At 37.7% G+C, this 16,332-nt stretch overlaps 1 protein-coding gene across 50 annotated transcripts in view; it reads left to right on the top strand.

Moving 5' to 3' along the window:
• Window positions 1-16,332, top strand: part of CLASP2 (cytoplasmic linker associated protein 2) — a 174,938-nt gene that overhangs the window by 35,119 nt on the left and 123,487 nt on the right. For 6 of the 50 annotated variants that reach the window (XM_086365758.1, XM_086365756.1, XM_086365754.1 and 3 more), the window contains exon 1: window positions 933-1,560. The exons of the other annotated variants lie outside the window; for them this stretch is intronic. In XM_086365758.1, the coding sequence (XP_086221884.1) occupies window positions 1,545-1,560 (16 nt within the window). In that variant the 5' untranslated portion in view covers window positions 933-1,544. Of the gene's footprint in view, window positions 1-932; window positions 1,561-16,332 lie in introns of those variants that run through there. 50 annotated transcript variants of the gene reach the window in all.

The raw sequence follows: 16,332 nt of genomic DNA, 5'->3' as shown, positions 1-16,332 counted from the left end.
CTTGATTTTCTAGAGCATTAGTTCAGCACACTCAAGAACACAAAATAAATTCTATTATCAGAGATTTGAGTGTGTTGTATAATTTAGGAATAGTGAGAAATGCATGGTATTTTTTTTTTTTTTTGTCTTGAGGGTATTTCAAGTCTGACTTTAATTCTCATTATAGAGTAAGTTAGGCAGAATCCTTAAGTGCAGTGGAATTAACTGCTATTAGAAGGAAACTGGACTTAAAATTAATCAAATCATGGCTGAAAGAAGGCAACAGCAGCCCTGTAGGAAGGAAAAGACTGAAACTTGCAGGCGCCCTGTGATTATGGCTGGGTCTGGTGTCATCATGGAGCTTTCTAGACAGTCCTACGCTCACCGAGATGTAAACACGGACGTGTTGGTGGCTGTGACTGCAAGTCTTTTTTTTTTTTAACTGAAAAAACTCCACATAATCCTGATTTGTCACGTGTGTGTGTAGGACCGAATGCAGTCTTGGCGTGTAATCATTGTAAGATATCTCCCAGCTTCTCTTTTTGAAAACAGTTGTAGGAAAATAATTGTTTTAGAAGGTTGGCAATAAAATAAAGCATAGAAACTAGGCTTTGAAATTACCTTGGTATTTGGCTATACGAGGCAATAAGGTAACTGGCAGTCTAGTTGATAACATACCCTTTGGCAAAAGCAAAGCAGCCCTTTCCTTAGGTTGAGTGAAAAACGTGTCTGTCTGTGACCAGGAGCCCCAGAGCCTTCTCGGAGCTTGGCAGTGTGCTGATGGCTGTGCAGCGGGGATGGAGGGTGCTCCAGGTCCCCGCAGCTGCGCACTGGCTGGGTCCTGTCTCCACCAGAAGCAAGCTTTGTTCCGTGTGGCCCTGCTGTCCGCACACAGAGCAGCCTTTGATGGGCTGCCTTTGACGTGATTTGTTTACGGCAGCCAGAAATGCTTCCTGCATAATGAGAGCAGTTAATCATGGAAACTGGGCTATTCCTGTTTGTGTGCTTCTAGCAGTCTCCGTTGTAAATATTAAAAGGTAATGACAAAAGGATGAAAACCTCTAAAAAAGGCACAAATCAGTTAATCCATCAGATCATGTGATTGCTACTGATTACATGGATATCTTTAGGGAAGCAGAAAATGATTGTTGAACACATGCCTTGTGTTTTGATGACTGCATTAAAAGTCCCTCAGTGGGATGGCATTTATTGGCTCCCAGAGCTTTTCCTACATTAAATTTCAGGCAGGCAGCACAAGGAGAAATACCACAACCTGTATCTAACCTCTTACATGCAGTTAAAGAATAATCTTGATCAAGCTCTGCAAGGCTCTGCTAAAGAGACGAGGGTTTTCAGCAAGACCCCAGACTTTTATTTTGAAGTGGAGTAGCAGCTGTTGGCTATTGCGGTGCAGAGCTGCAGCGCGGCCTGGGTCACACCGTGCTCCGGGTGTCTGCAGGGTGTCTGCAGGCTGCAGGCCGAGCCCAGTGGCGCAGGCACCGAGCTGCATTTGTTTGTTGTGCTGTTTGACCTCTTGGTTTGAGAGAGCTCCCTGGACCATCTGAATGGCTATGGGAGATGGTGAGTAAGGTTTATTTTTCTTCTTTTGCTTGTGCTGCACACTTCCTTTTAAAGTGACGATCATTTGCTGTATAAGAGATGTATTTCCCCCTAAAGAATGAAGGGCACTGTGTGTGTGTGTGCACACCGCTTGTATGTTCATATATACACGTGTGTGCACTTGTCATTGGTGTCTTTTTCTACTTGATATGTCTGTATGGAATCTGGCAAATACGACAGTTTACCTTGCATCTTACCAAGCAAACCCTCAGTCTTCGGTGGTGGATATAAAGGGATATTGAAAGAAACATGGAAAATATGCAGAAGCTTTGAAGAGAGAACATGGCCTTTGAAAGAATGACAGATTTGACAGAGTTACCTAGCTTGACAAAATTGCTGTTGTATTTGACAACAAGTAGAATTCTATAGTGATTAAGTAGATAAAGGGGCAAAATGGCTTGCCGTAGACACTGTTTTAATTGATGTGCTTGTTATTTGTCAATATCTCTAGTAAGTAGTTCTCTAGAAAATATTTAGTCCTTTACAAATTCTATACAATATAGTTTGATTAAAAAAAATCGATTTTGCCAGTATTTTATTGTGATAAGAATAATTTTTAAAATGTATTTTTATAGTGCTGTCTAGTTTTCCAAAGCACAGGAGTGTACTTATTGTCCATTAACTCCTCAGGTACAAATAAATGAAGTGTGAAGAGGATTTTGGTTTTTCCATTTCACAGCTTAGGAAACTAAGTCTTGTTGAGATTATAAATCCCAGATTCAGGGACAGAGCAAACCAGAATCAAATCTAGAGCCTCAAGTGTGCCTTTGGTATTGGCCTTCATAACATTTAGTACTTCCGTTTTTTTTTCTTCATTATTAAACCTTTTGTTAAGATGCTTAGAGGTATATATACTTTATAATCGCATCAGCACCAGAGATGTGTACAAAGGGGAATTGAGGTTACTTCAGAAGTGTTTCATGTGTTTTTTACTACGTTCTTAAGGAAGGTTGGTCTGTATTTGGAAGTTTTTTTAATAGTTTCAGCCTTCTTTTATGACTATTTAATGACTTCTGTCTAAGGAGTTTGTCCCTTTGGGATGCTGAGGAATAGAGTGCAAACTTATGTTAAAAAAATCATATTGGTTAACAGTCATTTAAATAACTATATATATGTTAATGGAATATGGTAGTAAATCTGATTTTGCATATTGGTATAGTTTATTTCAAGAATTTATCTAACTTTTATATGTCCTTATAGAAATAAACAACAATGTAATTTTAACTTCCAGTTTGTAAGGCAAAAGCCATTAAAATTAATGAATTAAGTTCTCATATACTTAAAGGCATTGCCAGATATATTTGATTGTTATTTTTAAACCTTATTTTCTAAGGAGCTCTAAATGTTGCATTTTATTTGGACTGTATCCAGATTTTATTTCCTTCTTAAACATTATAGGTTCAGTAGCTATCAGTGTATATTTACTTACTTTTTCTTTTTTCAATAATATTAAATCCATTCAGACTGTTTAAGAATGTGTTGATTTTTTTAAAAAATCAAAGTAACAACCTCTTATAAAGCTCAGAAAATAACCTTCCCACATATTCTCTTCCTCTTTAAAATGAAAATACTTTTATTGGATTTTAGTGATAAAGTAATACATCTTTATTAAAAAATTAAAAATCTAAGCAGTAACAGGTCATCTTGGGGTTTATAGTTCTTAAGAGTTTCATATGTACTCCTCTGTATATTAGTCTCTCTCACAGGTAGTATACATGTATCATACTAGTATCTTGAGAATACATACAGCACTGGTTTATGCTATTCCTTATGTATTTTGGGTTTTATTCTTTAATAAGCTAGTATCTTCTCTCTTTCAAAAATCAAATAATGTAAATAAAGAACCACCTTTCAACCACCTCCAAACCCCTAAGCCTAGAGATAAGCAGAGAGGAACACTTTTATTAGTATGGAGTTTGTTTTTTCATACCTTTTACTCTGCCTTAACATTTATATTAAGTATCAAAATAGTTTTGTTTTGACTTTGTTTACATGAATGGTATCATTCTCCACATATTTTTGCCATTTACTGTGTCTGCTCGGTAGTGCGTAGTGGTGGATTTTTCTAAAAATGCCATCCTATGTAACTGTTCTCCTTGTTTGCACTGTTGCATAGTACTCCACAGTATGGATGTGTGTCATAAATATCTCTTTGTCTATGGAATTTCAGATTGCTTAATCACATATAACTTTTCTAAATGATTCTGAAATGAACACCTTTGTACAAATCGTGTGTGTGTGCACATATATTTTTGCACACACATTTTTAAAACAATCTAGAAGTAGAATTTCTGGATCAGAGTTTTTATTCATTTCAAGTTGTTTTAGTTCTCTCAAATTTCTTCCCCAAAAGGCTTTACCACTTCTTACCAACAGTGCCTTCTATCTTACATTCAGTTCTCATGATTATTAATCTTCTAAAAATTTGTATATCAGATAGGTACAAAATATCTCACCCTTTAAAAAAAATCTCCTGTCTTCTTTCTGATAACGTTGATCATCTTCATATGTTTGAATGTTTATATATATATTTTTTACTGTGAATTGCTTTGTGGCATCTTTAGGTGACTTTTTTTTCCCCCTCTGCATCTTTTGGGCTTCCCTGGTAGCTCAGAGGGTAAAGAATCTGCCTGTAATGCAGGAGACCCTGGTTTGATTCCTGGGTTGGGAGGATCCCCTGGGGAAGGGATAGGGTACCCACTCCAGTATTCTTGGGCTTCTCTGGTGGCTCAGCTGGTAAACAATCTGCCTGCAATGTGGAAGACCTGGGTTTGATCCCTGGGTTGGGTGCATCTTTTAGAGATATTTGAGAATAATTTCTAAATTTTTTTTTTAATTAATTTTTACTGGAGTAGAGTTGATTTACAATGTTGTGTTAGTTTCTGTTGTACAGCAGAGTGAATCAGTTATACATATACTTACATCCACTCTTTTAAGATTCTTTTCCCATGTAGCTCGTTGCAGAGCATTGGGTAGAGTTCCCTGGGCTCCAGCTTTTTGCTTTTGGCTTTTTCATTTATAGTTTCTCTTTCTGTGTCCTGGTTATTAGTCTGTTATCTGTTAGAAGTGTTATGTAGGCTTAACTTCATGGACATATGAAAGATTTTATTAACAGTTTCATTTCTAGGCAAACTCAGTATTGAGAAGCATTGTAATGACTATCAATTGAAGAGTTGTTGGGGTGGCTTTCATGTGCCTTTTTGTTTAATTGTCTTTATCTCACCCAAGGGTACAAAACAAAGCAGTCAGATGATTATGAAGTAGCTCTGGGCAGTTAAACCAGACAGAGTTAAAAACCTGTAGGATTAATATGTGGCGCTGAGCCCTGAAATCTGCCTCAAAAGCTCACAAGAGGAATTTGGCCTTTTGTTGTTATGCTACAGAGTGACTGGAAAGAAATAAGGTTTTGTTGCAAATAGATTGTTTCTAAACTTTAAACAATTCAAAACAGTCTATTCTTCCAAACATGAATCTTTTAAAAAAGACAAACAAGTGATGATATAACCTTGGCTTTCCCTTAGCCTTTTGGGACCATTCTTATCTGACATGTAACTACTGGTTTGGGGGATCAAGAACAATAGCAAGAAATTAATGCTGAATAGATTTCTCTCCTTCCAAACCCTTGACTGTTCTACGTGATACACTCGGAGTCAACAATTTAAGGCACTGAAAGAAGCAGTCCTTTAACTTACTGGCCAAAGGGGCAAACTTTTCTTCTAGGAGCAATAAGGGGGAAAAATAGCTATGACGAGAGAAGGTAAATTAGAAGTGAGAAAAAAATTTGGGCATTCAACAGCAATAAAGGCAGGAGGGTAGTAGTTACTAAGATTGAAAATCTTCTTGAAACGGACCCGTTTACCCATCTGGGTGCAAAGTGTTGGACATCAATAGCAACATATCTGCAAACATGATGTTGCTCATGAACCTGATTTTTCATGAAAAGGTTTACATCTTTTCTTTGTACATATAGAATATGTAGTTGATGTTCTTGACAGCTGTTGTAACCAACCTGTAGCTGTGGTAAAATTTTAACTACCTACAATAATGACATTTTAAAGGTTTTAAATAATCCTTACTATGAGCCTCATATATTGTTTAGTTTGATATTATGGTTATTATGAAATACATCATTATTTAATTTTATTAATACCAAATAGTGATTTAAATTGTGTTTGTCCTTTTACTTCACAGAATTACTGAAGGTCTTGAATTTTTTAAATTATTTTTAATTGAAGGATAATTGTTTTATAGTATTGCATTGATTTCTACCAAATATCAACATTAATCAACCGTAGGTTTACCCATGTTCCCTCCCATTTGAACGTCCCACATGTCTCCCTCCCTGTTTCCTCTAGGTGCTTATTGAGCCCCAGTTTGAGTTCCCTGAGTCATACAGCAAATTCCTATTGGCTGTCTGTTTTACATATGGTAATGTATGTTTCCATGTTACTCTCTCCGTACCGCCCACCCTCTCCTTCCCCGCACTGAACTGTGTCCATAAGTCTGTTCCCAATGTCTGTGTCTCCGTTGCCACTTGCAAATAGGCTCTTCAGTACTATCTTTCTAGATTCGACATATATGTGTTAGGATGTGATGATTGTTTTTCTCTTTCTGACATACTTCATTCTGTATAACAGGCTCTAGGTTCATCCACCTTATTAGGACTGTCTCAAATGCGTTCCTTTTTATGGCTGAGTAATAGTCCGTTGTATATGTAACACCGCTTCTTTATCCATTCATCTGTCAGTGGACATCTAGGTTGCTTCCATGTCCTAGCTACTGCAAATAGAACTGCAACGAACATTGACTTACAGGTGTTTTTGGTTTCCTCAGAATTAGTGGAATTGCTGGGTCATATTCCTGGCTTTATTCCTAGTTTTTTAAGGACTCTCCACACTGTTCTCCACAGTGACTGTATCAACTTGCATTCCCACCAACAGTGCAAGAGGGTTTCCTTTTCTCTACAACCTCTCCAGCATTTATTGTTCGTAGATTTTTTGATGATTAGCCATTCTGACCGGTGTGCGGTGATATCTCATTGTAGTTTTGATTTGCATTTCTCTAATAATGAGTGATGTTAAGCATCTTTTCCTGTGTTGGCCATCTGTATGTCTTCTTTGGAGAAATGTCAGTTTAAGTCTTTTGCCTATTTTTTGATTGGGTTTTTTTTTGGTGTTGACTTGTATGAGCTGCTCATACAGTTTTGAAATTAATTCTTTGTGAGTTGTTTCATTCGCTGTTATTTTTTCCCATTCTGAGGGTTGGTTGTCTTTTCACCTTTATATGTGAATAGTTTATAGTTTCATTTGCTGTGCAAAAGCTTTTAAGTTTAGTTAGGTCCTACTTGTTTGTTTTTGTTTTTATTTATTTTTAATTGAATGATAATTGTTTTATACTACTGCATTGGTTTCTACCAAATATCAACATGAATCAGCCATAGGTTTACCCGTGTTCCCTCCCATTTACTCTAGGGGTGGGTCATAGATGATTTTGCTGTGGTTTATGTCATAGAGTGTTCTGCCTATGTTTTCCTCTAGGAGTTTTATAGTTTCTGGTCCTATATTTAGGTCTTTAATCCATTTTGAGTTTATCTTTGAATACGGTGTTGGGAAGTGTTCTAATTTCATTCTTTTACATATAGCTATCCAGTTTTCCCAACACCACTTACTGAAGAGACTGTCCTTGCCCTATTGTATATTCTTGCCTCTTTTGTCAAAAATAAGGTGTCTGTAGGTGTGTGAGTTTATCTTTTGGCTTTCTGTCTTGTTCCTTTAGTCTGTATTTCTGTTTTTGTGCCAGTAGAAGGTCTTGAATTTTTAAAGATGCCTTTGACAAAGAGAGTAAGAGTCTTCAAATATCTTTTAACTAGTTATTTAATAGAGCTTCCCTAGTGGTTTAGATGATAAAGAATCTGCCTGCAGTGCAGGAGACCTGGGTTCAATTCCTGGTTGGGAAGATCCCCTGGAGAAAGGAATGGCAACCCAATCCAGTATTCTTGCCTGGAGAATTCCATGGACAGAGGAGCCTGGTGGGCTATAGTCCATGGAGTCGCAAAGAGTGGGACACAACTGAGCGACTAACTTTAGTGAGTTAATATCTACCTAGAAATTTTAAGAGACTACCAAGTTTTTTGGCTTCTCTTAAACTTTGTATGGAATAGACTTCATTTTTAATAACTAAGAAGTAACTAAGATTAACTGTGCTATTGAACATGGTATTTTCCTGTGAATATTGAAATCTGGTGATTATTTTGTTTTGAAGCACTTTGATTTTCAATTTCTAATCATTTTACTAATTTTTTTTTATTTTAGTTTAAATTGAAGGCATTCTTTATTGTTACTGTTGGATTATTTTACTTATTTTTAAAAAATTTTATTGGAGTATGATTACTTGATTATTTTACTTCTGTAAGCTCGTGGGTTTTTTTTAGCCCTAGGAAGTTGTCTTGTTTTGTTTTTCTTTTAATAATAATAAGTTTCTCCCCTTAATTCGTTTTAGTCTCACTTTATGGAATTGCTTACAGTCAGATATTGAACCTCCTAGATTGAGTCACTGTGTCTTTTATGTTTTGTCTTAAGTTTTATGTTTTTTCCTTTTATTCTCTGTTCTGGGAGATTTCCTTGATTTTCTCATATAGTTCTATTAAATTTTAATTTTGGCAAACAGAAGTTTAAATGGTTCAAAAAACTGACTTTTCGTTTTCTGGTGGTTCCGTTTTTACAGAGTCACTTGCTTACCTGTATGCAAAATGTTGAACTCCCTGAGTTGAGGGTGGGACAAGCTTAATGATGAAATCATTCCATGGGTTTCCAGTTGTTCTTGCTAATCAGCCCTGTACTTACAGGCTTAGAAATTGTTGCTTCTCTGTCATTCTGCAAGGTAAATGAGTTCTCTCTGCTGTTTCAGAGAATTCTGAGTTGCAGCTTTTCTGTGATACTATTCTTCAAAATGGTATCCTTTTTATTTGCATCTTATAGGAAATCGTTCCTATCTATAGGTGCTGATTTCACATACTCTCTGCTCTGCTTCATTTTCTTTGCTCTTACGGTGTTGCTTATCATTTTATTGGGGTTTCATTGTAGGGTCTTGAGCAAGAGAGTAAAGTGATTCAAATTACCACAATTATTTAAGGAAAAATTTCAAACATACCCAGAAATAGAGAATATATGGTAACAAACCTCCCTTACCACCCATTATCCAGCTTCAAGAAATTATCAGTATATAGGTGATCTTTATTCATCTGTATCCCTACCTATCTGCTCCAGCTTTATTCTCCTGCTGGACTGGGATGTGTTTGTTTGCACATAGGCACACGCACTCCTTCACATATGTAAAACAAAGTAAAACATCTTTTTATAAAACAATTATATGACCATTTCACATCTAAAAAATTAACCCACAGTATCAAATACTCAGTGTTCACATTTCTGTGATTATTCCATACATGCCTTTTAATGGTTTGAGTTCAGTTCAGTCACTAAGTCATGTCCGATTCTTTGCAACCCCATGGACTGCAGCACGCCAGGCTTCCCTGTCAATCACCAACTCCTGGAGCTTACTCAAACTCATGTCCATCCAGTTGGTGACGACATCCAACCATCTCAACTGTTATCCCCTTCTCCTCCCACCTTCAATCTTTCCCAGCATCACGGTCTTTTCCAGTGAGTCAGTTCTTCACATCAGGTGGCCAGAGTATTGGAGCTTCAGCTTCAGTGAATATTCAGGACTTCCAATGAATATTCAGGACTCATTTCCTTTAGGATTGACTGGTTTGATCTCCTTGCAGTCCAAGGGACTCTCAAGAGTCTTCTCCAACACCACAGTTCAAAAGCATCAATTCTTCGGCGCTCAGCTTTCCTTATGGTCTAACTCTCACATCCGTACATGACTACTGGAAAAATTATACCTTTGACTAGACAGATGTTTGTTGGCAAAGTAATGTCTCTGCTTTTTAACATGCTCTCTAGGTTGATCATAGCTTTTCTTCCAAGGAGCAGGCATCTTTTAATTTCATGGCTGCAGTCGTCATCTGCAGTGATTTTTGAAGCCCCCAAAAATCAAGTCTCTCACTGTTTCCATTGTTTCCCCGTCTGTTTGCCATGAAGTGATGGGACTGGATGCCATGATCTTAGTTTTCTGAATGTTGAGTTTTCAGCCAACTTTTTCACTCTCCTTTCACTTTCATCAAGAGGCTCTTTAGTTCTTCTGCACTTTCTGCTGTAAGGGTGGTCTGCATATCTGAGGTTATTGGTATTTCTCCCGGCAATTTTGATTCCAGCTTGTGCTTCATCCAGCCTGGCATTTCTCACGATGTACTGTACATATAAGTTAAATAAGCTGGGTAACAGTATACAGCCTTGATGTACTTCTTTCCCAATTTGGAACCAGTCTGTTGTTTCATGTCCAGTCCTAGATATTACTTCTTGACCTGCATACAGATTTCTCAGGAGGCAGGTAAGGTGGTCTGGTATTCCCATCTCTTGAAAAATTTTCCACAATTTGTTGTGATCCACACAGTTGAAGGCTTTGGCATAGTCAATAATGCAGAAGTAGATGTTTTTCTGGAACTCTCTTGCTTTTTCGATGATCCATCGGATGTTGGCAATTTGATCTCTGATTCCTCTGCCTTTTCCATATCCAGCTTGAATATCTGGAAGTTCATGGTTCACGTATTGTTGAAGCCTGGCTTGGAGGATTTTGAGCATTACTTTACTAGCATGAGAAATGAGTGCAATTGTGCAGTAGTTTGAGCATTCTTTGGCATTACCTTTCTTTGGGATTGGAATGAAAACTGACCTTTTCCAGTCCTGTGGCCACTGCTGAGTTTTCCAAATTTGCTTGCATATTGAGTACAGCACTTTCACAGCATTATCTTTTAGGTTTTGAAATAGCTCAGTTGGAATTCCATCACCTCCACCAGCTTTGTTCGTAGTGATGCTTCCTAAGGCCCTCTTGACTTCTCATTCTAGGCTGTCTGGTTCTTGGAGAGTGATCACACCATCATGGTTATCTAGGTCATGAAGATCCTTTTGTATAGTTCTTCTGTGTATTCTTACCACCTCTTCTTGATATTCTCTGCTGCTGTTAGGTCCATAGCATTTCTGTCCTTTATTGTGCCCATCTTTGCATGAAATGTTCCCTTGGTATCTCTGATTTTCTTGAAGAGATCTCTAGTCTTTCCCATTCTATTGTTTTCCTCTATTTCTTTGCATTGATCACTGAGAAAGGCTTTCATATGTCTCTTTGCTGTTCTTGGAACTCTACATTCAAATTGGGTATATCTTTCCTTTTCTCTTTTACCTTTCGCTTCTCTTCTTTTCTCAGGTATTTGTAAGGCCTCCTCAGACAACCATTTTGCCTTTTTGTGTTTCTTTTTTTGGGGAAGGGTCTTGATTGCTGCCTCCTATACAATGTCACAAACTTCTACCCATAATTCTTCAGATAATCTGAAGGTTTGAATTAAGATTCAAACAAGGTTCACCATTGCAGTTATTAATAGATCTCTTAATCCTCTGTTCATATCTTTTTCTTTTTCTTTGTTGAAGAAAAAGCATTTGAGAGTTGCCAGCGTATACAGAAGATGTTTAAAACTATTGAGAATGGATGAAACTACTCATAAAGTGTATTGTCTGGAGAAGAGGATATTCACCATTTAGTGGCTGAGTAGAGGAGAAAGATACTGAGCTACAGGGACTTGTGAGGTCAGAGGGAAGCCAAGGAGAGTATCTTGTTGTAACAGCTGAGTGGAGAGTGGACAACCAAAATATTTTGGATTATTGTTTACTAATCTCAGTTGCTAATTTAGCTATGACCGTGGTCATAACTGATATGTAAAAGTGTAAAACAGTTTAGTAATCCAAAGTCCCTTTACTCATTGTTTTAATTAGAATAAGGAAGGATATAGCTTCAAGTGAAAAGAGGAACTTTGGTGTAAGAAACTACTTAATTTGAAACAGTGTATTTTGTGCATGAAAATCCATGATGTGGGTTCTTAACTGAACTAGCTGGTTTACTGAAGAAAATCCACACCCAATTAATTCCTGTTTTTGAGAAATGTTTTGGCTCGCTCTTTTGTTTGCCATGTAAAATGGAGAAGTTTTTAATCTTTTATATGGATTCAGAAGCAGATATTGCAGATTTTGGAATATATGTACCCATAAAAGTGAAATAGAATGTTTAAATAGCCATATAAAATATATGACTTTCATTGGAAGGAAAAAGGGAAGGGACTTATAGTAATATGAATTTACTGTTTCTTCTCGGAAACCTTGTAGACCAGTTGTGTTTTGGAATTCAGAATATGTCAGAGTATAGAAAAACAATATGTTCATACACCATGCATCCTTATATAACAACTCTACTTGGGTCTGAGACAGTCCCTTGTAATCAAGTACATTAATATTTTTTGCAGTCAAATGTATGCAAATTCACAGTGAGTAAAATAAGACAATAAATAGTCTCTCGTCAAATCGGATCATATTTTGCTATAAACTGAGTTCAAATCAGTTCACATTTTGCCACCAAATGAATTTAAAAAGACAAAGCAAGCTGAAACTGGACTTCCAGAGATTTTTGGCTTTCAGGAATGCATATACAGGATTGTGGGCCTGTAGTACCTCAGTGCTTGCTGAGGACTGTTTGCAAGTGTTGAATTTAGGAAACAAAAGGTAAAGCCTTATCGAACTTGGGCTTCTTTTTTCCCTCCCCCTCAATTTCTGCCTGTCCCTCCCCCTGTCTTTTTTCTTATCCCCTTCCTCCTCTTTTCTCCACCTCCATTTCCTTATCCTCTGTTTCCCTCTTTTCCTTCTCCTCCCCTTTTATTTCTCCCCCTCCTCCCTTCTGTTACCATCTCTTCTTCCCGGTCTCGTCCTCTTCTGTCATCTCCTCTTCCATCTTCATCTCATTTTCCTGCTCTTACCACCTTCTCTCCTTTTCCATCATGTGTATTACCACTGCAGCCTACTCACTTTATTAGTTTCTGTCTCCTAGTTCTTTTTAATATATTCATCCTTCTCAGTTTCTGCACCAAACCATAGTATTGTCATTTGAAACATTGAAGTGAGAACAGAAGTGTCAACATAATCATGATTTATAGGTTGCTTTTTGTATTTGATCCTTTTTTTGGTTTATTCAGTAAATATTAAAGTACCTACTGTATGTATCCTAGGTGATTTTTTTTTCTGATTTTTCTTTTAGTTCACTAATGATCCCTTGAGCTGTGTCTAGTCTACTATTATGCCTGCCTACTGAATTTAAATTTCAGTTATTGTATTTTTATTTTTAGAAGTTCTATTTATTTTTTTTAAATCTGTGTCCACTTTTAAAAATATTTTTCTGACCCCTGAAGTTATTTTCAAGCTTGCCTAGTAAAAACTTCCAAATGTAGATACTTCATAGTCTATGCTTAAGAATTCTCAGATTTGAATTTGGAATGCTAGATAGGATCTTGATAATTCTGGGATCTATTCCTGCTGTCTGTTTCTTTCTGTTTATTCTTTCTCATGGTGTCTTATTACCTGTCACGCCAAGTGACATTTGGAAATTTATTTGTGCAAAAAATATGAGGCCAGAGACTTTAAAATTTTTTCTATTTATTTTTAATTGGAGAATAATTGCTTTACAATGTTGTGTTGGTTTCTGCCATACATCAGCATGAATCAGCCATTGGTATAAATTTGTGGGCCAGAGACTTTCTTCCAGGAAAATTCTGCATTTGCTTTGGCTGTTGCTTGGCAGTACTACTAGTGTGAGCCTACTGAGTTTAAGGGCCTTGGGTGTCTCAGCTGTCCAAGTAGTTGACCTTGATGAAGTCCTCCTGATTTTTTCTCTATTGCTGTCTTTTGAGAAAAGTTTGAAAAGAATAAAAGACTATGAGAGGGTAAGGGTTTATTTTTAGTTCACTTTAACCTTGCAAGTAGTCATTTGGTACTCCAGTTTTTGGTGGAAAAAGTCTATTAATATTTTATATCTTATGTGAGTCTTAAATTCTGCTTGTTTTCCCTATAGACCTTCAAAAGTACAAGTTTTGTCTTTGTATTTCTTACTGTTTGTCAGGTTATTAAGAAGACTTTAATTGTTTAATAAGTGTTTATTTTTATTTGTTTTGTTTTGGTTGTGTTGGTGCTTAGTTGTGGCACACGGATCTTTCCTAGCAGCTCAAGGACTCTCTAATTGTGGTGCCAGGGCTCAGTAGTTGTGACCTAAGGGCTTAGTTGCCCCAAGGCATGTGGGATCTTAGTTCCCCGACCAGAGATCCAACCCACATCCCTTGCATTGGAAAGTGGTTCTTAACCACGGGACCATCAGAGAAGCCCCAAGAAAACTTTTTTAAGTGTACGTTTTATCCAGTTTTTATATTTGTTTGCCTTTAGTTTCATTTTAGATAACCTAGTAACACTCAGATGACCATTATATCTACTACTATGGGCAAGAATCCCTTAGAAAAAAATGGAGTAGACCTCATAGTCAACAAAAGAGTCTGAAATGAAGTACTTGGGTGCAATCTCAAGAACGACAGAATGATCTCTGTTCGTTTCCAAGGGAAACCATTCAATATCGCAGTAATCCAAGTCTATTCCCCAACCAGTAATGCTGGAGAAGCTTAAGTTGAATGGTTCTACAAAGACCTACAAAACCTTCTAGAACTAACGCCCAAAAAAGATGTCCTTTTCATTATAGGAGACTGGAATGCAAAAGTAGGAAGTCAAGAGATACATGGAGTAACAGGCAAATTTGCCCTTGGAGTGCAAAATGAAGCAGGGCAAAGGCTAACAGAGTTTTGTCAAGAGAATGCACGGGTCATAGCAAACACCCTCTTCCAACAACATCAGTTCGGTTCAGTTCAGTCACTCAGTCATGTCCAAGACTCTTTGTGACCCCATGAACCACAGCACACTAGGCCTCTCTGTCCATCAACAACTCCCGGAGTCCCACCCAAACCCATGTCCATTGAGTCGGTGATGCCATCCAACCATCTCATCCTCTGTCATCCCCTTCTCCTCCTTCCCTCAATCTTTCCGAGCGTCAGGATCTCTTCCAGTGAGTCAGCTCTTCGCATCAGGTGGCCAAAATATTGGAGTTTCAGCTTCAGCATCCGTCCTTTCAGTGAACACCCAGGACTGATCTCCTTTAGGATGGAATGGTTGGATCTCCTTGCAGTCCAAGGGATTCTCAAGAGTCTTCTCCAACACCACAGTTCAAAAGCATCAATTCTTCAGCACTCAGCTTACCTTATAGTCCAACTCTCACATGCATACATGACCACTGGAAAAACCATAGCCTTGACTAGATGGACCTTTGTTGACACAAGAGACAACTCTATACATGAACATCATGAGATGGTCAGTACCGAAATCAGATTGATTATATTCTTTGCCACTGAAGATGGAGAAGCTGTATACAGTAAACAAAAACAAGACGTGAAGCTAACTGTGGCTTAGATCATGAACTCCTTATTGCCAAATTCACACTTAAATTGAAGAAGGTAGGGAAAACCACTAGACCATTCAGGTATGACCTAAATCAAATCCCTTATGATTATACAGTGGAAGTGAGAAATAGATTCAAGGGATTACATCTGATAGACAGAGTGCCTGAAAAAGTATGGGCGGAGGTTCCTGACATCCTACAGGAGGCAGTAATCAAAACCATCCCAAAGAAGAAGGAATACAAAAGGGCAAAAGAGTTTTCTGAGGAGGCCTTAAAAATAACTGTGAAAAGAAGAGAATTGAAAGGCAAAGAAGAAAAGAAATGATATACCCATTTGAATGCAGAGTTCCATAGAATAGCAAGGAGAGATAAGAAAGACTTCGTCAGTGATCAATGCAAAGATATAGAGGAAAACAATAGAATAGGAAAGACTAGAGATCTCTTCAAGATAATTAGAGATACCAAGGGAATATTTCATGCAAAGTGGGCACAATAATCCAAGTCTAGGCCCCAACCAGTAATGCTGAAGAAGCTGAAGTTGAACGGATAGAAATGGTATAGACCTAACAGAAGCAGAAGATACTAAGATGAGGTGCAAGAATACACAGAAGAACTGTACAAGAAAAATCTTCATGACCCAGATAACCACGATGTGTGATCACTCACCTAGAGCCAGACATCCTGGAATGCAAAGTCAAGTGGGCCTTAGGAAGCATCACTACAAACAAAGCTAGTGGAAGTGATGGAATTCCAGCTGAGCTATTTCAAAACCTAAAAGATGATGCTGCGAAAGTGCTGCACTCAATATGCCAGCAAATTTGGAAAACTCAGCAGTGGCCACAGGACTGGAAAAGGTCAGTTTTCATTCCAATCCCAAAGAAAGGCAATGTCAAAGAATGTTCAAACTACTGCACAATTGCACTCATCTCACACGCTAGTAAAGTAATGCTCAAAATCCTCCAAGCCAGGCTTCAACAGTGCTTGAACCATGAACTTCCATATGTTCCAGCTGGATTGAGAAAAGGCAGAGGAACCAGAGATCAAATTGGCAACATCCATTGGATCATCAAAAAAGCAAGAGTTCCAGAAAAACATCTACTTTATTGACTACACCAAAGCTTTTGACTGTGTGGATCACAACAAGCTGTGGAAAATTCTTCAAGAGATGGAAATACCAGACCACCTTACCTGCCTCCTGAGAAATCTGTATGCAGGTCAAGAAGCAATAGCTAGGACTGGACATGGAACAACAGACTGGTTCCAAATTGGGAAAGGAGTACATCAAGGCTGTATATTGTCACCCTG

The sequence above is a fragment of the Bos grunniens genome, chromosome 22, assembly GCF_055505025.1.
Source record: "Bos grunniens cultivar Pamir isolate PY7600 chromosome 22, Bosgru_T2T1.0, whole genome shotgun sequence".
Classification (NCBI taxonomy): domain Eukaryota; kingdom Metazoa; phylum Chordata; class Mammalia; order Artiodactyla; family Bovidae; genus Bos; species Bos grunniens.
This window is presented reverse-complemented; position numbering and strand designations above follow the sequence as displayed.